At 36.9% G+C, this 25,416-nt stretch overlaps 1 protein-coding gene across 16 annotated transcripts in view; it reads right to left on the reverse strand.

Annotated features, from left to right (window-relative positions):
• The window catches only part of shot (dystonin-like protein short stop), a 620,212-nt gene that overhangs the window by 564,601 nt on the left and 30,195 nt on the right, over window positions 1-25,416 (reverse strand). For 4 of the 16 annotated variants that reach the window (XM_081739855.1, XM_081739836.1, XM_081739847.1 and 1 more), the window contains exon 1: window positions 21,504-22,143. The exons of 9 other annotated variants lie outside the window; for them this stretch is intronic. In XM_081739855.1, the coding sequence (XP_081595981.1) occupies window positions 21,504-21,780 (277 nt within the window). In that variant the 5' untranslated portion in view covers window positions 21,781-22,143. Of the gene's footprint in view, window positions 1-21,503; window positions 22,153-25,416 lie in introns of those variants that run through there. 3 more of the 16 variants (XM_081739987.1, XM_081739953.1, XM_081739970.1) reach the window with 3 other exon arrangements.

The raw sequence follows: 25,416 nt of genomic DNA on the forward strand, positions 1-25,416 counted from the left end.
TCGTCTTTCACGTTGTCGTGTACACTTTATATTTATTTCATTTTTCTTCTTATTTTTCCATCAATTAACACACACTCGTCGTCAACATCTTTACACACCTGTGCAGCATTTTAATTATAACATAAATATCTGTTTCTTTTGAACTTCTGTTTGATGTCGAGTTTCCTCAGCATGCGGGGGGGACACACACAACAATTTCACATAAAACTCCAAGTTTTTTTGAAAAATTGTTGGAGGAGCAATATTATAATAACAGGAGAAAGTATGGTGATTTTACTGCTGTCGTCGTACGAGAACATTTAAGTATCTGTAATCTAAAAATATTATAATAATTTCATTACATTTTTTGGAGAGGCACGTAGTCTAGTGGTTGAGCGTTGGACTCACGTCCACGTGGTCCCGGATTCGATTCCCGGCCGGTGCTTCTCAATCAGTGTTTCTTCCAGACGTTTTTTTTGGGGGGGCACTGCACCCCCGGAGCTCTGAGAGTGCCCCCGGACGAGACCAAAATAATACGTCTATAATATAGTAATAAATAAAATATTACCAGAAGTGCCCCCCCCCCGGAATACTTTTTCTGAAAGAACGACTGTTCCCAATTCTTGGCGTCCACCCAGCGTCGAGAGGCACACCGGGGAGTCACGTGAATGAAAGATGTGATATGCCGGGGAGTCACGTGATATGCCGGGGCGAAGCACCGACCTGACCACGTGCTCGTCGTTAGGCTGGATGTAGTTCAGCCGGTCGGCGACAGGTGGCGTTGGAGCGGTTTAAGGCCCTCAAGATGGGCTCTTACGCCAAGTGGTTACGTTTTTAATCTCATTTTTCCAGTATCTTACACCAAATAAAGTTATCTGCAATATATGATACGTGGCAAATACATGAATACATGGGAAGTTTTTGAATACATCGACAACAGTCATTTCCCACCCACCGATGCATGACGTAGGAGCAGGAAATTAAGAAAAATTGAAATGGAACGAAATGAAATCTTTCAGTTTAACGTCCCATAATATGCTCTTTACACTCAAGGTGACGGATGATTAAGATAACCGAATGATGGAAGAATTGGTGGAATGAGAAAATGGGAGGAAACGGGAGTACCGCGAGAAAACTCATGGACATGATATTGTCCACCACAAGTTTACTTGGCCGGGGATCCAACCAGGGTCCTGATACAGCAGAGGTAAGCGCTCTACCGCTGAGCCACCATTCTCCTCATATCCCGATAAGAAAAAAAAAATCAGTGGCTTTTTCAAGAAGAATAGGTGGATTTTTTTTTAGCCATACTACACACCTTAATTCTCTTTATACACGTAATCACGACTCCCCTATACAGGATGGCCCAAAAGTAGGTATACAGCCCGGTACTGATCAACTCATTGCTTTTTTAAATATAATTTCTTATTGTTATCCATCAGACAGACTTAGTTTCTTCATTATTTATTCTTAAAGCCTTTTAAATTATATCTTAAGCTCGGAACAGCCGTGGCAAATAAAGCCATAAGCTAGAATGTTATATTTGATCAATGCAGGGGTGTATACACAAGCGTCATTTAGGGGGGCGCGGGGGGGGGCAATTGCCTCCCCCAAGAGTTCGAGTAATACATATACTTTAATGGATTGTTTACTAATATACTAGTACAAAACGTAAAACGTGTCTATGTTGGTGGGGGCGCGGTGGTTCAGTGGTAGAGCGTTCACCTCCGGTGCTTGGGGTGCCTGGTTCGATCCCAGCTTGCGCTGTGTGGACCTTGTGATGCACAAACACCGTGCTCGTGGGTTTTCTCGGGGTTCTCCTACTTTCTTCATTCCACCATTTCATTCATTTCTCATAATCACCGTCTCTTTTAGCATAGAGGCGTGGGACGTAAAACTCAAAGGTTTCATTTCATTTCTTTATGCCGGTGGTGCTCTTGCCCCCCCCCCCCTCAAGGAAAGTATGAAATGACGCCTCTGGGTGTATACCTACTTTTGGGCCACCCTGTATAAGAACTAGGCACTTACGCACACAAATAAATCGGTATTTTTCTCCAATTTTAAATCTGTCGACAGATTTAGTCCTGTGCCGCAGCCACAAGGACTTTGAGAAATTCTGATATAAAACATCCACTATAAAGTATTTTGCATCACGAAATTAATGTATTAGGGTTATTGTACCTAAAAAAAAAAAACACACACACAAAAAAATAACGTTTAACAAATAACATAATACAACTGCTGAAGGCTAACATGAAGCTTCTTCAGTAGCAAAAGAACCTCTTACGTAAGAGTTCACTAATATTCACCTCTTCATAAGAGGAACAACCAATAAAAAGTGTTACATCAACCAACCATTTATCTAATGACTTTGCAAGGTACGTCAAGAGCGGAACAAATGATGTGTAAAATTCAACACGCGAAAAGATTCACTCTCTTACACCTAATGGCTGTCTCCATTACGATAGTCAGTGCGCAGTTAGGTTTCAATTAATGGTTTTTATTTGCTTTTGTATCCAGGTTCATAGCGAAACACGACAGACTACGTGCAATGTTGCCAGAATTTAAAATTCAAACACTCGTGGGATCCTCTCCAGTATCAAGGATGCCAGAGCTGAGAAATTAATAAAAATACCCACCTGTGAGATTAACTTGAGGATAACTAAATCCATTCTTGGGCTCACACGAGAGCTGTATTATTTTTCTTCACGTACAAAATAATACAAGATGTAGGGGGGAAAAGTCTGTTTTAGGATAGCAAAGTAAGAAAATTATTTTTCTTTCTACATTAAGTCCGACATTTATTCTTTTTAGGCTAACGGAGTCGGCTCATTGATAAGGTGAATGATTGGCTAAGAATTGATGGAATGATAATGAGGGAGGAACGAGAACAACCACAAGAAAAAAGAAACGGAGATGTTGACCTCCAACAATTCACATGGACTGAGATCAAACCAAGGATCCATCAGGAAAAAATATGGAAAGCTGCATCCGACCAGTAGAGTGTTCTGTCCCGAGAGAAAAAAAAAATGTACTTGGATTCTTGTTACATAGTTTTCTGCTCACAAAAATCTACAGTTTAACCCTTTCGCTCCAAGCGGGCACAATTTGATCCACAAACTTTGGTTATTATACATTAGAATTTCATATCATGTTTGTTTTACGATCACATATTCTAGTCTTATATTGTTGTATACTATGTAGTTCCAACTAAAGTTTGTATATTTTCTATCAAAAATAGCCTAGAGCAGTATACAAGGGTCGCGGGTCGTTTCTTTGGTGGGCCGCGAGAAGTTTTTCCTTTTAATTGTGAAAATTTTATTTCGATGCAGAAACATATGTTGTAAAGTAAGCACCATTCAGGAAATGAAAATTGAAAGCGTTTGTTAATGGGGTGAAGAGTAAGTGGTTACTCAGAACCCTGCCCTGCTGTACAGTCAGTAGAGATGCTGGGTTAAGATGGAAAGAGAATGGCTGTATCAAAATCTGTCACAGGGTAGGGCATTGCGTTGAAAATAGTGTTAGCTCTATGTTACCTTTATATGAAAAAATTAGAAATATGATTTACAAAATTTAATTGGTTTGAAACACCACCATAAAAGTAGGGGGACCACAAAGTACTTTTTAATATTTCATGTGGGTCGCGGTAACAACGAGTTTGAGAACCACTGGCCTAGAGGATAAATATTATATATACAACACTTATAAGGATCACATTTAGATTGTAATGTCCGTTACCCCACATGATAACTTGAACAAAATCAAATTTTTAAATACTGTTTTCTACCAATATAGACAGCTAGACTCGGCTCGGATAGAGTCTATCCGTTGACGTCCTCACGGTAACAGTGACTAACATACCGTATTGTTTAAAACCCTTGATACTCTCTAGCTTCTTTGCAACTTATACAATAATAAATTATTATTGGTTGCCCATGATAAAGGATATGTACCGGTATACTTTCTTGCGGTAAAGGGTTAATTAGCCTTTAGTTTCGCGTAATCTTATTTACTGTTTTACTATAGCAACTCAGAAACTCGGCAAAACTTGGAACTGAAAAGTTAAAATGGAATCAGAACCTTGGTAGTGCTCTCCCACTGGGAATCGAGCCCGGGACTTCGTTCACTAAGCCAATAAGGTACAAGCTCAAAGTTTTACACTTCAAAATAGCATAAATGTCAAAATGTGGTCACCAACCCTGTTATATAAATACAAAAACATTTTTCCATCTCTAGTGGGAGGAAAAATTTTTTGAAAATCTTTATTTGTATGAGGCCCACAATTCTTGGTATACGAACAAGAAATTCGATATGCCTGGCAATGCTCTGCAACAATACCAACCAAGAAGTTATGACAAACAGGGTATGTTATTTTTTTCTCCATCTTCCGAAAGTTATCTGTCAATGACAGGGTTATCTGATAAAATAACGCTAATTTAACCGAGATTTTCAGATAAGTAAACGGGTCTTTTATTTTAAAGGTGGTTTTAACGTCACGATGAAGAAGTTAATGGACAATTGTTTTTCGTTCGCTGGGAATAATGATTCATCTCTCTCTCTCTCTCTCTCTCTCTCTTTCATCCACCGTACAATGTTCTTAAAAGCCCACCACATCACGTTCTACACAGTTGCCTTGGATTACTTTACTACTATCAGAAAAAGTTGTATGCAAATCTGTTGAACAAGTAATAGACGGGACCGGAAACACTTTCTCAACTGCAATAAACATATAAGTAGCAATTACTCATCACAGAGCACAATCTGCAATTTAGAACACTACTCAAAAGAAACTTGCAAAAAACGACCAGGTAAAAAAGCTCTGTATGAAATGAATCCCTTTACATTTATTGTGTTCGTGACAAACAGTTCAGCATCTTTTATATGGGTAAACTACCTATTGAATAATAGGGTAGTATAGGCATGCTTCTATACTATTTATAGTCCTAACTTTATGAAAGTGAATGTGTACGTTCTCAAGCTGCGAAATCATAACCAGGGCCGGATAATGGGAGCTTACAGGGGCCCCCAGGTGGACGCCCCCTCCCCCCACTCTGATCAAAATCGCAATTGGCTGTCTAAAAAGACTCATATAAGATTCAATCATCTAAAAAGACTCATATAAGATTCAATCATCTAAAAAGACTCATATAAGATTCAATCATCTAAAATGACTCATATAAGATTCAATCATCATCATAAGATAAAATGACTAAAAATATGCAACATGTTCCCCTAACTTTCCTACTGTACTTTCACAGAAATGTATTAGGCGAAGTCAGCAAGGGCGATATTTTTTCTAGCCCCGGACCTCCAGATGGGTTAATCCGGTCCTGATCATAACACTTGAAGTGTACGTATGTATGTGTGAAACTGGGAGGGGGAGGGAATTAGTGGGTGAGGAAAGAACTCTTCGCACTGAAACAGAGTTCACACATTTGACCATCCACAATTATTAAGGTTAGTGTAAAGGGACAAGGTTTGGCGATAGATGTCACTACAGTCTTCCTATCTCTCCCGTGTATTTTTTTTTTTTACCTTTTATGAAAATTTACAATTTTTTTTTTAATAAATTTCAACCTAGAGACTTCAAATTTTTACAGAAGAAACTTCATAACCTATTAAAGGCAACAATCCGTGCCGATTTTTTATTTAGAATTTTCTTCATTGTTGAAACAGCTTCATCGTTAAAGATTTGGATATCTATTTTAACAATGAAGAACATTCTAAATAAAAAAAAAATCGGCACGGTTTGCTCCCTTTAATAGGTTATGAAGTTCCTTTTCTAAAAACATTGAAGTCTATAGGTTGAAATTTATAAAAAAAAAAAAAAAAAAAATGTAAATTTTCATAAAAGGTGAAAATTGCATGGGAGAGATAGGAAGACTGTCATCTATCTGCAAAATTTGTCCCTTTAAACCAACCTTAACTATGTAGGATTCAGGATATTGCTAACCATTCATTAATTACATAATATGTTGTTCAGTTCCAAAACGGCTCTTGTCCATTTACAGCAAAACCACAGAAAACTTAGAAAAAATGTAGGATCTGCATATTTTGTAGAACTAGGAATACTTCAGTGTGTTAATGTGAAAAACCTGAACATCCTCAAGTATTTTCAGTTCTACAAAACATTTCGATCCTACAATTTTTCTCGGTTTTCCGGGATTTAATATAAATTGACAATCCTGTAGACATTTTGGAACTGAACGACTCATATGGAATACGTGTTAATTACATATCAATTACTGTAATTAATTTGCAAACTTCTCACAACAGGGACATTTTATTTATCCGAAGACTTGGTTACATCCTTACTGTTATTATGAATGTTTTTTTTAAAGAGAATTTTATTACACAAAGCAGCTATAAAATGATTACAGAGTACTGTGGTTCTTTTTTTTTTTAATATCTGTTTATTTACATCCTTGATAGGGCAAAACTCGAAGCGGAAGTTGTGATAGTATCGATTAGTTTTGATGCACTATCAATATTATACTTGTATTGGAATCGATAGTATAAGAACAGTGATCTCGACCTCATGCCTCGGAAGATGCAAAAACTATAAGGAATTGCCATTCGAAGCAAATGTGCACAGGTTCTGTAGTAGGTACAGTATTAGGAGACGCGGTCGCCCCTCAACATCCAGTAAGGAGGAAAATGTGCAAATGTTTCAGAAAGTCCTTAGAAATCACTAAGACAGGTATCTTGCGAATTGTTCTGAAAGAAGAGTTGAATTTTCGTCCATGAATACCACATTAGTGTCAAGAATTATCGCCGGAAGACTGTGATCAACAGTTAGAGTAGGGGAAGATTATTCTCACTTGATATGAAAACTGGTTCGATCGTTTCGGTAATATCCTGGGTCTGATGAAGCCGTGTTTCGTGCTGGAGCTGGGGAGGTTAACCAACCCAATTGTTATTACTGGACAAGAGAAGATCCGAGAGTAGTTGTTGAAAAAAAAAAAAAAAAAAAAAAAAAACCAACGTAGCCCAAAGGTCACAGTGTGATGAGGTATGACATCCACGAAGGTTGTGGGTCCATACGTTATTTGGAATACAATGAATACAGAACGTTACCTTGCTATGCCTGAAGATTATGTTCGCGGTACTGTAACGACCTAATCTTTATGCAAGATGGATCCCGCGACATTTCGCACGTCCTGTTCGTGCGTAGCCCCTTGGAATGGCCAGCAAGGAATCCTGAACTAACGCTCTGCGACTTCTTCCTTTGGGGGACGAAGACGACGTTTATCGCACAAAACCAGAAATTCTTGATAAAATTGGAAAAGTGAATTCGTCAAGTTTTTGCAAACACACTGTTAAGTATCTACAGAAGTCTGTCGCAAACATTCTCAACAGTTTACGAAAACTATTGAGTGGATAAATAGTGCTGCTTATATGAGGAATTTTAGTAATGCATAACAATTCTATCATTGTAAGGCGCAAAATGCTTTTTGTTTCATAAGAATTACTTTTTTTTTTAAATAAAATAATTTTCAGAAGGGAGTTAATTTCCGTCCACCCTATATACGATATAACGTAAAGAATGCAAATGAAAAATGGTTTCACTGTTTGGAGCAGTTTATTATTTTTCATCCTGTTCTAGGGAGGTTGTCAAATAAGGAAAATTTAAAGAGCTGAATTCGATATGCTGAATGGAATTCTTTTCCACATCCTCTTCCTGAAATTATGCGTAACCAATAACATTTAGAGCATAAATTTTAGCCCTAATCGATAACAGCAAAAGGGTTATTTCTTTATGGCTTCTCTTTTTAACTCCCCCCCCCCCCACAAACACAACACTCCACGGCAAATTCGGTTCTTTCTATTCCCAAAGGAAGGCAAAAGGGAATATTATTTCCTTCCGTCAACGTTCATTCCTTGACGAAGAGGGTTCTCTGGTTTACAACTCCTACGATATGTGTTATCTTAGATCGTCTGTTTTTCACGGTGCAACACACATTACGTTCCAATAGCTAGAAAAGCAGTTAACAAGAATACAAAGCCGACAATGTGATGCTTTTTTTTCCCCCTACATTCAAGACGGTTGTTTTAATCTCCCACAGGGACTGATGCTGTAGGCTTTCGTGTTAAACATCACAAAAAAACAACGAAGAGAAGGCAAAGGCTGCCACGGAAGATAAACTTAAAACGTTCTCTTGGTTCAGAAACCAGAAATGTAATGTTAATCTGTTGACGACGAAAAGCATAAATAAGTTTTTTTTTTTCCCTTATGGCGTTGAAACACAAAACAGTAGTTGCCATTCATGGATTACTGATGGTTTATTTTCTCTGCTTTCTACATTAAGATAGCATATAAAGAAATAACAGGTTGTATTGTGACTCGCACAATAACAACAGACACTACATACAGTCATAATACTTCTTGTATAACAATTTCTCCTTCATTTTATATATATTTGGATGCATAAAAATGGTGACATGAGGTGTAATTGTCGACAATGTCTAAACTTGACAATCTAAACCTAGCCAAATAGCATTTAAAAGGAGATTTACAACTTGACCTCCCAGCCCCCTTTTGCTTGCTCTTATGACACACTTGTAAACACAATATTGTATAACCTTTCATTGCAGTTATTGATGGTTTTCTTGACCGCAAATCGCTACATCTTAACTCAAGTAATTTAACAAGTAACAATGTAACAACGTGAAGAAGTTTGGATTCATTTGCCTTAATCATCGTCTTCCTTAGCCTAAAGGGCAAGGGCGCCGATCCTGGGGGAAGTGGGGGAGCCCGGGCCACCCAAAGCCCATGTGGGCTCCCTAGTGTATTTATGAATATACAATATCTGACATAATTTGAATGCAATTTGTCTTAACATGCTCATATATATACACCTTCTGCATCTGAGTGCCCCCCCCCAAAAAAATACAGAGAAATCGGCGCCCTTGCTAAAGGGCATAATCATGGAACACTAAATCGAAAGATTTCATATAAAAGACTTTGAATTATCACAAACTGAGGATGAAAATCGTCGGTAAATTTGTGGTGAATGGGAGAAAACTTAGAGCAAAGAATAAAGAGAGAGAGAGAACATTCCGAAATTCACCTACATTAATTCAAATCCCTCGAGCAATTTGTTAGTTGTTTTAGCAGAACTTCAACGTATATTCGCCATTTTGCCATCCCAAACTCATTCTTAAGTATTCCATTAAAACAAACTTTTAATGATGCTACAACTTTTATCAAACCTCCATGATCTGAAAAAACAACACTTTGCATAATTACTTCAAGGAAAAAAACCCATTACGAACAAAACACACTCGGAACAAATTTAACAGAACTCATCACTAAGAAAAATACTGAAGTCACAAAACATTCTTTTTTTTTTTTTTTTCAGCAATAAGCAAGTGTACGTATTTAATGCAGTTGTGTAGCAGCAAATTGCAGGCATCATCTCACGCGCAACAAATTATCCTGTCAGTGCAAAACAAGCAAAAATCTCACAGCGTGAGGTCCACGTGACTTTCAATATTTGCCGTAACATGAACGTTTTACCAAGACATTACATTGCCATTATCATTCTCTCTTCAACACTTAGATACAATTCATCTTTATATTGGCTTGAAAACACTGTATCCATATATTTTAAAACTTCTCATTTTTTACTGAATAGTGATACTATATTTGTCGTCGTCTTCTCTTATCTCAGAGCTTTCCTCGAAGACAGGTTCTGGCCCACTCACCCTAATGTGGCTAGATGAGAGCATTAATCCAGTCAAGAAGAGGTAGTATGGGTAGTTTTTGTTCACTTTGAATCAGAAAGTGTATGGAAATATGGAAACTACTGTTCTGAAATTGTAAATTATAATAGGAATGCCTCAGAGTGCTAAAAGACACATTAAAAAGACTTAATAAAAATCTATTATGGGTCCATATTAGGGATGGGCAAAGCCGGTTTTTATAAAAACCAAAAACCGATTTCTATAAAAACCGAAACCCGAAAAACCGACATTTCGGTTTTCTCCAAACCCAGTTCGGTTTTCACCGAAACCGGTTTCGGTGAAAACTTTTCGAAAACATATAAAACTACTTTTGGAAATGGATCCGGTTTCCGGAGAACAACGAAACACCATTCTGGTCAGAAATAGAACAAATTTTGAAAAAAAAACCTGAATCGGTTTTGACGAAAACCGAAACCGGATCAGCTGAAAAACCGAACCGGTTTTGGAGAAAACCGATCACCGGTTTTGGTGAAAACCGAACCGGTTTTGGCGAAAAACCGAAAAAACCGGTTTTGTGCCCACCACTAGTCCATATACCCTATCGTAAATTTATGTACAAAATTTATGGCCTGATAGTTATTCTCTTAATTTTATCTATAAAATAGAAGATATCAGAATCCTTCCTCGTTACGAGAAGTCCATGAAGGGTGTGATATAACAACATTTCATCATCATACGGTATTCTGCCATTATTGGCAGGTCATAGGAAAAGCTTCTATGCTCCACAGTCTTTCGCTAATCTCTTCGTCTTCACGTACGATTTTTTCTGTTTTGATATCGTCCATTAATTCAGGGGTATAGAAGCAAAACTTGCTGAATCCATTTTTCAATTTTGTCAGGAGAAGAAACAAAAGTGACCCCCTTATGTTTCAGAATTGTTGAACAATTTGTTTGTTTAGTGGTCACTACTTAATTCAGATGAGTGATATCTACCACTTAAAAAAAAAAAAAAAAAGTTCATTTCTGAAACATAAGGGAGTCACTTTTATTTCGTTTCCTGACAAAATTGAGAAACGAATTTAGAAGGTTTTGATTCTACACCCCTGAATTGTAATCTCCTTCGCACCTTCCCTCTTTTTCCTGCTACGATACTACGCAGTGGCGTATTTACGATTTTGTTTCGGGAGGGGCTTTGCCTGAAAATGTGAAAATTCTGCAAGATATTTCATATACTTTACTATAGTAAGTAAGATTTCGGGGGGGGGGGGCTTAAGCCTGGAAGCCCGCCCCCTAAATACGCCACTGATACTACGTATCATGATACCAAGGATCTTATAAAATAGAGGATCTGCCCTTACAACAAAATCTTGAAGCCATACGTCACAGTTTCGTTACCCCTACTCTGCCCACTCCGCCCAATAGGATCGCAATGTTTTGAGCCAACAATCATGGCGGAAACGAAAGTACCAATCAGATGATGGCAGAAACAAGAGTTGCCAATCAGATGTGCCGATGCTCGGTTGTTTTTTTGGCTTCATCGATTTAATAGGATGAAGATACATATGGGCAGATCCTCTATTTTATAACATCCTTGCATGATACAGTTCCTTCTTAGCCAATCTCCCAACCAGTTTCTCTTCCTCTTCTTACTAATATCTAAAATTATTATTTTCTCTCCCATCAGTTCTAACATACTCTCATTTGTTTTCCGCTCTCTCTTCATTCTTCTCCACACCCACATTTCGAAAGCTTTCAGTCGATTTTCATCATTTTTGCGTGATGTCCACGTTTCTGCCCCCATACAGTACAATACTGCCGGAATATTGTGTAATGACTTACGTATGTCTGAAGGGTGAGAAATGTTCATTATTGTATTCGTATACTCTTTTTATTTATCTAGTTATCTATAGCTTTTATACTATGATTCATGTAACACTACAGGTGTGTTTGATCTGAGATCTAAAATTTGGGTGTATATATTTTTTTTTTTGACCACGAAACTCGCGAAATTTCTCGTCTCGGTTCTAATCTCGAAAATGAGACGAGAATTATCTTGTTTCCGATCTCGTCTCGAATTTACAGATGTACTTCTCATGTCGTGGGCAACACTAAAACTTTAATGATTTACTCTTGATGAAGGCATGTGCTGATCATGCATGGATACTTTATGGTTGTAAATGGTTGGTATGGTTGTATTATCTGTGGCAATTGCAGTGATTATTGGACAAGAAAACTCGAGTGGTTACTACTAACGTCACAAAAGATAAGATAGCTCAAAACGAACAAACATGAAAAAAGAGGAAATATCTAAAAATAAAATATCATATTGACAGAAAATATCTATCCTTGTATTTCCGGATAAGCTGTCATAATAAGATACCTGTAGCTCATACAGCAGACTGTTTATTCCCCGCATTCTATAATGGAGAATAAGAGTTTGTCGAAAAGATTCCATACTTGAATCCACTAAATAAATACTTAAAAACTCCATGGGTCGAGCGGAAAACGAATGAGAGGGTGTTAGAAATAAATGGTGGGGGAGAAAAGAACAATTTCAGATATTATTAAGAGGAGGAACTGGTTAAACATTGGCTTGAAAGAAAGTGTATCATGAGGGACGTGCTAGATGGTATGGTGGCAGGAAAGAGAGGGAGGTTACAATTAATGGATGATATAAAAGCAAGGATCATACGTGAAGATGAATAGGTTACTGGAACACCATGGAGTATGGAAGCTTCTCGGCTGAGGCAAGTGACCTGCTAAATAAGGGCAGAATACCTATAATAGTGACGATGATAAAAACTCCAAGGGATGTGATATACAAACCAACGATTATGGAAGGTGATCGTAAATGCCGGAACATATTTTTTTTTAAATGCTAGAACACTAGTAAAATTGAAAGAAAGGGGAATCCCGACAAAGCATACATAGACATACAGTGTTTGTAAAACATTATACTGCAATCGAAAATTACGCATCAGATATGAGCACTACAAGCATCTGACTTGTGATGATCCCGAAAATCTTTCAACAAATCTTTCAGTTTAACGTCCCATGATTACGCTAAGAGAGACCATAATTAAAGCAAATGAATGATGATGTAAGAATTGGTGGAATGAGGAGTGGGTAGAAACGGGAGTACCCCGAGAAAACTCACGGACACGATGTTGTCCACCACAAACTTACTTGGCCGGGGATTGAACCAGGGGCCCCATGCACGAGTGATCCCGAGAAGAAATTAAGGTGAGTTATTGGAAGTAATTATAGAAAAATTTTATCGTAGTCGTTCAGACAAAATATTCTGGAGAAGAATGTCTCAAAGCAACCAACCATGTCTAAATGGATAATGTTAACCAAGCCTTAGATAAGCTTACTGACTGAAATTAAAACCCTATTGCACACAAAAAAGCCAAAGATACATAGTACATTTTGCTTCCGTAAGCAATATTGTGTTGATTGAAAACGCAGTGATTATTCGTAAAATTTTTGGCCCAAAAAGGTGTTTTTGTGTTAGCACATCCCCCATATTTGCCAAATATGTTCCCTGTGATTACTTTCTTTTCTTCAAATTAAAAGTCCCACTGAAGCGCTGCTTTCTTTGACAATGTTTTTACCAACCAGAAAGCAGCGACAAGAACTTTGAACATTATAACAGTTCTGGACTGCCAGAAATCATCCCATGATTAACTGGACTGTATAAAGCTGTCTGTGTGTAAAGGATGTTTCAACTTTGAATAGACAGACATAAGTTGATTCCACTTGCAATTCATTATTATTATTATTATTATTATTATTATTATTATTATTATTAGACCCAATCTCGTTTTCTATTTGCAGTGTTTTGTGGTGTTGAATCCAGTGGCGGCTTTAGCATTTACGCCGGGTAGGCACAGGCCTACGCAAAAAAATGAAAAATATATATACGCTAAAATACACAAAGAGTAAATGTATTCCCTACTATTTATATTAATGGTAGATAATTATTTAACAAGTAGCATCAATCACTACTGTAAAAGTAATTTCCTACTGTCATTAATCAGTCAAATGTGTATATGTATCCACAGCGAGGGAGCGGGCTTACCCAAAATTAAAATCCTAAAGCCGCCCCTGGTTGAACCAGTAGATTTCTCAACCAACTAAGGGAGTAGTGAACGGAATACATTCAGTGGACATTTCACAAAGCAGGAAGAACTAGAGGATCTTCAATAAGAAAATGCTTTTAAACTTATAATGAAAATATTTACATTTCATGCAATCTAAAATCACATTATTTATTTGGGCTATGTTTTGTTATTGAACGGTGGTGCAATCATTTGGTCAAACAAATCGTGAAAGTTAAATTTTAGAAAAAAAAAGATCATTAAAAAAATGAAAGTCACTCTTGTGGGACGGACACTCCCTAAGAAGAAAATGATTTTTATAAAGACCCCAACTTGCGAAATAAAAGCAAAAATGGCCGCGTCACTTTTATCAAAAGTTATCTCATCTGCCTTGTGTACCTAAGAGATAAAAGCGGCTGGGTAGACCCTATAATCACAAGTTTTAATTAAAAGCCATGTTCGCCGACAGAGATTCAGTAAGCACGTACTTACTTACTGGATAACTTCATTACAAGAAACTTGTACTTATAAAAAAAACTTTTGAAATTAAAGATAGTCAAACACATAATAAGCTTACACAAATACTTAAACAGCTTTCCCACTGAAGCTTGAAATTAACCACATAAGACTACTCACGTTAAGATTACAGGAACGTTAAACTTTAATGGGATGCATTTACAAACTGTTATGAAATCTTTCTACTCCGCCCATTTATCATATTAGGCTATTCACTTGTCTACAAGGCTTTGGTTTTCATATTTCAAGTGAACACACAAAATATATATATTGTGGTCTAGATTGGGAAGTGATTCTATTCACAAATCAAATGTCTGTAGGAAGTCAAAACTGGGTTTATTCCCAAGGGAAACCTCTGCAATTTGTGTAATAATAAATTTTTATTTTGTCTCAGTGGTAGTGTGTTCACCTCTGGTGCATGGTGTCCTTGGTTCGACCCCAACTCGCGCCAAGTGAGTTTTGTGATGGACAAGCACCGTGTACGTGGGTTTTCTCGGGGTTCTCCCGTTTCCTCCCACTTCTTCATTCCACCATTTCATTCATTTATCATCATCATCACAGTCTCCTTTACACCAACCGGCATAATCATGGGACCAGGGCCGGATTTAGGGTGTGTGTGCAACCCCCCTCCCTTCGTTGTAAATATACAATATCTAAAATGAGAAACTAGCAGTGAAAAGAGCAACCCTTTCCGAAAATTTCTGCCGTCATGTTTCCGTTTGGGGCTTAAAAGAAAGAGGTGCTTTGCAAAAGCAATTATGTCACTTTTCTGAAGATCGAAGGAAAAAGATTCACCGAGCAAAGCAACATAGCCTAACATTTGTCAAGTAGGGAAGAAAACAAACCAGGAAGAGAGAGAAGAACAATTTTTCCTGCACATCACTTGCGACCCTCTTTAAAATACCCTCCCCCCGTTCTATGTATCAGCGTTGTCAGGTATAAAGAATATTGTTACATGTCACTTTGAAGAGTTTCAGTGTGATTGGTTATTTTAGTAATTATTGGTGCACCCTCCCCCTCAGACAATCCTGGATCCGGCTCTGCATTGGATGTAAAACTTATCTTCATTTTTTCTACTCACTCACTCAATTCTCTCTCTCTCTCTCCTCTAGCAGGCATTTACACACTATTTGTAATATTTTTTATTTGTAAATTATACAACAGCAGAAACTAGAGTAATAATTCTAACATTACTAGTTTTTATATTATTATTATGTTGCTTATTTAACCTGTAAAAATACGAGATCAAATATTTCAACGTAATAAATTCCTTTTTAAAATTTGGCACCGACTCTCATACAAAATGTTAAACATCATTATTATCATCATCATTTTTTTTATTGCAATCGTATCATCAAGACGCCCGCCATATTCAACAGTAGAGCAATCAAACCAAAAACCAAGAGACTGCAAATTTTGATTTATCAACTACCAACTATCGAAACATCTATACTATATAAGTTACATTGTGAAATGGTAGTGATATAAATTTTGCACAATATCTTATTTAGCATAAAGAAAATATATATCACATACAAAGGTTTGAAAAAAATAAATAAAAAGCATATAGTTACTAGTCGGAGCAACTTGTCAACTATATAAATCGAAGTAATGCTATGAATTGGTAAATCCATTTAAATAAATTTTATGATGCAATTCACTAAAAACCAGTTGCCTGTTCTTTTTCTTCTTCTTTTTTTTTACTATAGATATAGGCCCCTATCTGTTTTTTGTATAATGCAACCTACTTTAATGAAGACGCGCGTAGGAGCGCGTAAATGTAGTTCTGTATACACAAACCTTGACAACTCCCCGCTAAAAGTGAAGCCACCCTTTCTTTGACACGCATTTAAAAAAACGACAAAAAAAAAAAGTATCATTCCACACGCACCTGGACTCTTTTACCGTTACTTTTTGAGAGTGAAATCGATATAGTTCCCCACTTTTTATGGAGACTCAAGTTGAGATAGGTCAATAATAAAAAGTGTCCGTGAAATCATGAGATATGTTCGGTCCATTCATTGATTAACAGCAATGAAATATTCTGGGAAAATGTGTCTGATTCTGGTGACCTAGTTTCGAAAAAGAAATTCTTATCAAGAGAATCCGAGTGGGCACAATTATGTAGCAATACAGGTGGAGTGAAGGAACACCAGCCCACAGTTTGTTTGTGTCCTTTCAGAAAGAAAGAAAGAAAAAAAAGCGTTGGCAGTTCTGATCCATTTTTGTTTATCACCTTCCAATTAGGTCACTGTTGCCAGATACGTCTATCAAGCTTCTATAACAACAGTTGAATTAAATGATTAAAAAGAAAAAAGGGCAATAAGCTATACAGACATACACATATTTATTACATGAGATGTGTATTTCATGTGTTGGAAGTTGAACAGCCGGTTTCATTTGCACATGACAACCTGGTGTTAATCAAGACTCAATATATTAGCTGACATCAATCTACATTTCGGCAACGTAAATCAGATATCAGTAACAAGATTTCGAGATCTTCATTCTAGCTACTATGGAGAGTGTATATCGTCAAATATGGAGGCTGGGTAATAGTATACATGAGAACCCCCTGTCTTCCGTGCGCGAGGATACTTTATATTATATATTTATACGTTACCAAATTAAATCACTGCGTTGTCTTCATTATATGTGCTTAACATTCTATTTTTACTTTCTAGAATAAATTTTGTTGATTTAGATTCGAAAAATGTTAAATATTTTTAAATTTATATCATGATGCAGACCAAAATCCTTGTTGCATATAATGTAATGCGCTATAGCATATAAAGTACAAGGGCAAATGGGTACGTTCTTTTTTATTTTCGTATCAGTGGATAAGTAAATGAAAGTGGGTTTGTTACCCCCTTTCTAAGTTCGTAGATACTCAATGAATAATCCCTAAAAGTATGAGCGTCCAGCTTCTTCTTGAACTCAGACGGTCTTACCTATACTATATCCGGAGGCTGTTCTGAATCTATCACGTAAAGAGCTGACAGGATCGACTTACAAACGTGATTCCAACTGATCATACCAATAAGCAAGCTATTATTTTGTCCAAATTGACTCAATTTCTATGAGTGTTACACAGTTATCATAAATCAATGACGAGTTGTAAAAGTAATATATGAGTAGCTTCAGATTCTCCATATTGCCTTGCAATCACTTTTTAAATTCAAGAAATAACTTGAAAATAACAAGGAATATATATTAGTATGAGCAGGGCTGGCAAAAGTTTTACGTCCAACGGTTATGCCGGCTAGGCTAAAGGAGACGGTGATGATGAGAGATGAATGAAATAGTGGAATGAAGGAAGTGAGAGGAAACGGGAGAACCCCGATAAAACCCACACACACGGCGTTTGTCCACCACAAATCACTTGGTGCAGTGTTGAACCCGGGACCCCATGCACCAGAGGTGAACGCCCTACCACTGAGCCACCGTGGCCCCTGCAAGGCTGGAAATTTGCTGCCCTGTGCAATTGCATCATTTTCCGCCCTCCCCCTTCTCCAGAAAGAACAAACCTTAAAAAGCCACGATTTTAAGTATGTTACTTCATCATGAACAACGAAGGGGAAGGAAAACGCACTCGCTCTCAGAAAGGACTAAACACTACAAATACAATATCGTTGTGCCTGTTTCTTTTCTTTAAATAATAACCCATTATATCAAAGCAAACACCTACAGAGCAAAGATGGTAATTCTTTTCAATAGAATTCAATATCGAGCTTCTTAATGTCAGTTTGCAATTAAAGTGCAACTAGCGTTTTTACCTTTATTTCTTGATATTCCTTCTACATCTGTTAAAAAATAAGGAACTCGTTTGTGGCAAAGACAAGATTAGTTTTCATATCAAAACGAGATAACTAACTAAATAGAACAGGTGTTCGCTACTGTTCGAGAATTGTGTTCTTGTATTTGACAACAGTCAAGCAATTCAGGCTGGAATTTGTTTGACCTTTTGATTTAGCACTGTCCATGTGACCTTAAACTAATGCGACCTAATCATGATTTATGAACGTAGTATCCAAATAGAAGGTCAGCTTAGTAAATTTAACTACCATCCTCATGATGTCTGCTTCCAACAAGAAATATTTATTTTAAATAATATTGCCGCCCCCTGTAAACGCACGTGTTACACATATGGTAAGAGTGTGAGAGTTTCTCCAATAGTACAATTATATTATGTGTATTCCATACTGAGGTAAAATATAAAAGTAAATCAACTGAAGAGTGTTCTGCTATCAACTTTCACGGCTAAGATTAATGACAGAAATTTAGTACTACAACCTGGGAAAATTCTGCATAACGATATTACAATATGGAATTTCGTTATTTTGGTAAGATCCCTCCAACTTCTACAACTTAAAGAATAACGTGTCATGATATTCTATGTGATCAAATAGGTGCAAATTTACTTTGACGGCCTACTTGAATATATAAATCCGCTTTTAATATTTTTGAAAGATACAATAGCCCTGTTTTCGCTTTACTTGCGTACGTTCGTGGCCCCATCTAACTAAGTTAGGGCAAATAGACTAGAATCAGTCTTTGGGCAGAAGGCTCACGCACAAACATTAGCATTATTGCTAACAAATCATATCTTCCGTTTATTAACTAACCTTCGATGCTGACTCAGCAAGTAAAAATCTAAGAGTTCGTTGGAATAGAAGCATATTTCACGCATTTTGCAAAGCAGGCAAGGTGAACTCTTTTGATTTCATAATCGGGAAATCCAACCTTAAAACCATTGTTTGATCACACTGTGATTGAGTTTTTAAGGATTTACCCTCAAATGCCAAGTCTGATACTTGCAATATATTTAAAATGAAATCTATCAGTTTTACGTCCCACGATTATGACAGCTAGGCTAAAGAAAACGTGATGAGAAATGAATGCAACGGTGGAGTGAACAAAGTGGGAGGAAACGGGAAACCACGAGAAAACCCACGAACACGATGTCTGACCACCACAAAGCTCACTTGGCGCGAGCTGGGATCGAACCAAGTGGGCTCCCACACACCAGAAGTGAACACTCTACCACTGAGCCACCGTGCCCTCTAATATATTTAATTATACGTCTGAAGGACTTCCAAAAATCCTTGTCACTGTTAATGGCTTACCAACCGTACCTGAAATACTGTTAATAAATAAACAGTTCTTGCGAATAAGAAGTATAGAAAAAAAAAAACTGCTCTAAGGTATTAAGACCTTAGAGTTGAAGTAAGGTAACTACTGACTACTGCCATACATTCACGACTTGAGTCCTACATTCATAACTAAGATAACCTACATATACAATTAGAAGAAATAATGTATGCGGAAAAAAAGGGGGGGGGGCAACTGTCAAATCCTGTCAAGATCGTCTATCACAGTTCTCATAAATAGTATGCCGCGGTTGCATTCCGTAACGAAATATTACAGAACTAACAGATCCATATTAGTAATCCAGTATTTCAACATTCACTACTGCTATTGTCAGTCCATCACGAACCACCCACCTCCCAGAGAGACGAGAAGAAACCGCATTTCGAACAGATTGCTACATGCTTCACGTGATCCCAGCATCCTTATCTCTCTACTGTCAATGTAGCTTTGCAGCAGGGGGCATGAATTGACGAATCGCAAATACATTGACAGAGGCCAAGACTATCTTTCTTATCTTAAAAGCATTACGCTCATACATGCTTCATTCATAAGCTATTGAGAAGGCAAGGTCAGGTTTAGGTGAAATTTCACCCATCATGCATTTGAAGACTTTTTAACAATGGCGTGTTGGAAAATGTTTGGCACTTCTGTTTTTGCACAGTCAAGCTCTAACACCATCAGGCTCGATATCATACACCTGGAGAAGGTCAAAGAAGAATTTGAGAGAGACAAGGGAATGTGTCAATGTCACGACACGAAAGTCACACATTAAATCGGACGCGTAAACTTTACAATGTACGCTCCAGTTGTGCATCCATAAGCAGGACGGTTTTAAAAGGTAAGGGTAAGATCTGGATAAGTAGGGTAGGAGTAGGAACGGATTAGCTTAAGCTTAGGTAAGTCTTTTTTTTTTTTTTTTTTTTTTTTTTTTGAGTACACCAGCTGGAACGGGTATTGTAAAGTTAACCCCATCTGACAATAACTTTTGAGTATTCTCGGCTATTTGCCAGAGGCGACTCTTGAAGGTGAAAACTGGGGAGGGGGAGGGGGGAGCCAGAATCCAGACTATGGTAGGTATATCGTGAGATTATTAAAAATTTCCAAAAATATATAAATAAAAGCTTAAATTATTTTTGCCACTAAAAAAAACGGAGGCCTAGTCCCCCGGTCAGATCCGTCACTGCTATTTGGAGGTAAAAATTACGGTGTTTAATTATAGTACTACTAGCATTGATTTGTTTAGTATATAATTGAGCAAATTAGGGCGGAAACGGGGCTTGTGCCCCGGGCGTCGGATTGGGGCGCGCAAAACTGAGCAAATATTTATTTTCACTATAAGGCAAGGAAAGGAGTTTTAGCAAACTGAAGCTCATAAAATATTACATCAGAAACTTAACAGGACAACAACGACTCACCAACCTTAGTATCATATTCATAGAGCGTAAGTTAGCTTCAAATCTATCTTTTGAGAACATTGTAAAAATCTTTGCAGCCAAAAGTTAAATTTCAGTTCTAGCCTTTTGTATTTTCATTTAACTTACATCGATTTAAGAAATTTGCAAAATGTTTAAGTATATCTAATACTCCAGACAACAGCTTGACTTTTTGTCATAATTAAATAGTCTATTCTAAAGCACAGACTGTTGATTAATTCTACACATATGCACATCCCGATATAATTCAAAAAAACATTGTAATTTGCAGTTATTATGAGAAGACTATAAGAATATGTCAAGAATGCTACTCTCAGATTATTTGGCAAAGTAGTACTAATTAGTTTGGTGTTTTGTATTTTATAAAAGATTAAATTATGTACTGCAATTTTGAAATCAAGAAAAAATGGAATAGGAGAATTACTGTGTGATTCCAATATCAAGCGTAGTCGGGGAGCATTCTAGTTTGGTTGATGAGAAGGGGGAGGAGGGCGCTAAAGCGAGTTCTTGGCCCGGGCAACAACTAGCCTAATTGCGTCGCTGGCAGGACTGTATTCGTATCAAAACTCAGGTTTTGAAGCGCCGATTCTATTGAACAGAAAACGCTTCTCGGTAACTCACGAAAGGTTCAACTTACCAAAGATATCTTCAGTTTGAACTAACGTTTCTTGCAGATCTTTGTCGCTAACAGCACCAGTGCAAACGTCACCAACACCTCCAACTGTGTTTTCAGTACTTTCAGCGCCTGTCGCCTCATCTACTTCGTCTCGATTCATATTTTCCGAGTTTTCAGACTTCTGACCTTTTTCTGTTGTGCGTTTGCGTTTTCTTGAAGACGATTTCGATTTCTTATTTCGCGGTTTTGTAGAACGAGCTGGTCCCTGAGGAACTGGCCATAAGTAACCGTACCACATGTAGTATAAAATAAAAACTTTACAGTTGTCGGCAAAGCACCATAAAGATTAAACACACTGTACACTCACTTTTTACACGAAATATTACACATCTCACTCATAATATTGGTAGGTTATCACTGAACTGACAGCATAACTAAAGGAAAACTTAGCAACCTCAGAAAATAACGAAGAAACTTAGCATAATACATATTTGTTATCTTTTTCCTTCACACACGGGAGAGTGAACACTTGAATATACATTTTTGAAAGCAAAATTATTATCTAACATTTGATAAAAACACTATCACACCTTCTCAAATTATTGTGATTACGACACACGCAAACAGTTGGCGAGTAAGGGGCTTTCTACCTCTTTTACTACGAGTGGACGAAGCTCTTCATCGTATGCGCTCCGAAGTATACTAACTGATCTACTGTACTTTGACACAGAATTAGCCTTGTATATTTGACCTCCCGAGACCAATTTAATGGGGCATCTCTGTGTCAAAGTGTCAACTGTATATCAACTCTTTTTACCCATTTTTCTTCCAGAACGTTTATCATCTCACAATAAAATTCATATTACTACTTCTCTTATTTACGTAGTTTTCTTCTGATAAATTAAAAAAAAAAAAAAAAATCCACAAGATCTAAGCTTCAGGGAATTGAACTAGCCAATTTGAAATAACATGGCTAAGGAGTTACTGTATATGTATAAAATGCTATCTAAATTTGGAAAAGAAGCTTACGCTATCAAAAGATAAAGTTACGTCAGATTTCAATTTACGAAATATTTTTACAACTTAATTATTAATTTGGAAAATAAAGCGAAGGGAAATAACAAACAAAAACAAACAAACAAACAAAAAAAAAAACAATTAATGGACGGTATGGAAACAAAAAAAATCGTACGTGAAGATGAAGAGGTTAACTTAAGACCGTGGAGCATGGAAGCTTTTCAGTTGCAGCAAGTGATGTGCCAAGAATGGCAGAATGCCTATTATGACGATGGACTTGAAATGAAAAGAAATTTTTGAGTTTTACGTCCCACGGGTATGCCGGTTAGGCTAAAGGAGACTGTGATGATGAGAGATGAATGAAATGGTGGAATGAAGAAAGTGGGAGGAAACGGGAGAACCCCGAGAAAACCCACGCACACGGTGTTTGTCCACCACAAAGTTCACTTAATGATTGACTTTGAGTGAGCACCTATAGTGGATATGGCTGCCCTACCACGAGGCCAAGAGGGGCAATTTCCCCCTGGATTTTCGAAGTGTGTTCCGTTCTTGGAAATACGTATGAAAAACATAGTAATTTACTTACTAACAAACTATAATAGGGATGGCCTTTTTCGAAAAATCTGTTTTTCAATTTTCGGAAATTTCATTTTTCGTTTTTCGAAAAAAATTTCGTTTTCGTTTTTCGTTTTCCGAAAAAAAATTTGTTTTTCGAAAACATTTTCGTTTTTCGGAAAATTTTTAGTTTTCGTTTTTCGAAAAAAATTGCGTTTCGTTTTTCATTTTCGAAAAACTCATTTTTCGAAAAAATATGTCCATCCCTAAACTATAGTACTTTAGTAATTTTATTAACTACAGTATATATATATATATATATATATATATATATATATATATATATATATATATATATATATATATATATATATATATTACACTAATCAATTTCACGTCTTGCTTATTCTGTGCAAAAATAAATTCATTCTTGACCAACATTACACTTGTACAGGCTTCTGGTGAAGGTATACCTACTATTTGAATTGTAAAATTTATAATTCCAAGAACATTTCTATCAAAGTAACAAAATGGAATATTTCTTGTAAAACTGAACTTCATGACGACACAATAGATTAAGAACCTTCCTTAACACATGGCTATTTGATTGGGTAACACAATACTAATCTCATTGGCTCCAACTACTCGTGTTTGATTATTATTGAATATTTAATGGGGAAAGGAACTTAGATGATTAATGGAGCAACATGTAATTCCGCAGAGAGAATCGAAAACTGACTATCGTGCACCAAAATGTGTTTGTTAACATTTCTTTGTGAAACTTTTTTTTTTCACATATGCTTCTTGCAACACATCACTGAATTGAAACAAATATTGATAATTGGGGCCGCGGTTGCTGATTAAAGAGCGCTCACCTCTGGTGCGTAGTGTCCCTGGATCGATCTCCGCTCGTCCCAAATGGACTTGGCGGTTAGCAAACAGACTGCGCCGGATTTCTTGGTATTCTCCAGTTTCCTCCCATTTTCTTTATTCCGCCATTTTCTTCATTATTCTTGCAGTTTCCCTTTGTTTCGGAGAGTAGTCGATGGACGTTAACGCAAATAACAATAATTTGACCCAATATTACTGAATTATCAAAACAAAAGACTTTTAGATATGTATTTTAAAACACTTAATAATATTAAAAGCGCATGTGAAAAGTGACAAATATATCAATGATGTAATATTTATATTTTCTCAGAAGATAAACCGGACTTTGCCTAAACGTGTAACAGGAGATGCGATCGTTTGTTGAACTTTTGCCAAATCCATTTATCACCGCCAACTTGAAAAATTTTGGATTTGTGGCGTGCAAATTAGAGGGCTTCAAACGATCGACGGAATGAGTTAACAACAGACTCAAGAAATTAGAGAGTTCCGACTGACACTCTTGAAAGAAGAAACTCCTACACCCTACGCTCCAATGGAGATGTGATTGGAATAGTTTTGAAGGGCAGAAACAAATGGTTTCACTAAGATACGTCCTATTGCTATATATGAATAAAAGTTATGACTTGAGGATAATTATAGTAGAAATTATATATATTATAGAATATTTATAGAAATTATATATATATTAAATCTTAACAATGAAACAGAATTCTACGAAATATTACATTTAATGAATTCGTATTGCATAACAACAGATAGGAAAAACATATTGTAAAATTCCTCGAAATTTATCTCAATGGGGCCACGGTGGGTTGCACGTAGAGCGCTTACCTCTGGTGCGTAGGGCCCCTGGTTCGGTTCCCGGCCAAGTAAGTTTGTGGTAAACATAATCGTGTCTATGGGTTTTCTCGGGTTACTCCCATTTCCTTCCACATTCTTATTTCCCAAATTCTTCGATCATTCACTTGCCTAAATCATCCGTCTCTCTTAGCCTAGAGAGCATAACACGTAGGACGTTAAACTAAAATATTTCATTTCATTTTTTTCCTTCCAATTAATCTTAAGGAAATACTTAAATTTGAACGGAATATGAATTTAATTAGTGTTGCCCACGCGATGAGAATTTCTCGTTTCGTCTTGACTCTCGTACCAGACGAGAAATTTTCGTCTCGGGGCAACACTAGTTCACAAGTTCTAGATCTCGTAACACCGTCTCAGTGTCACGTGATTTACAATATAAAAACCAGAAATAGATAAAGTGATTATACAATCATAATGGATTTATTTATTTATACATATATATGGATATTACCAGCATGTAAGACCTTAAACTCGTCTCGTATGACGGATGCCGTCCCTCGGCGAGTACACTATCCAGCAAAGTAAGGAAGGAAAGAAGCTGTCTGAGACCTGTCTATTACCTACCATCCCAGCATTTGCTTGATGTGAAGGAGGAAGATCTCACACAGGA

This window comes from Thermobia domestica, chromosome 2 (genome assembly GCF_964235325.1).
Source record: "Thermobia domestica chromosome 2, izTheDome1.hap1.1, whole genome shotgun sequence".
Taxonomy (NCBI): domain Eukaryota; kingdom Metazoa; phylum Arthropoda; class Insecta; order Zygentoma; family Lepismatidae; genus Thermobia; species Thermobia domestica.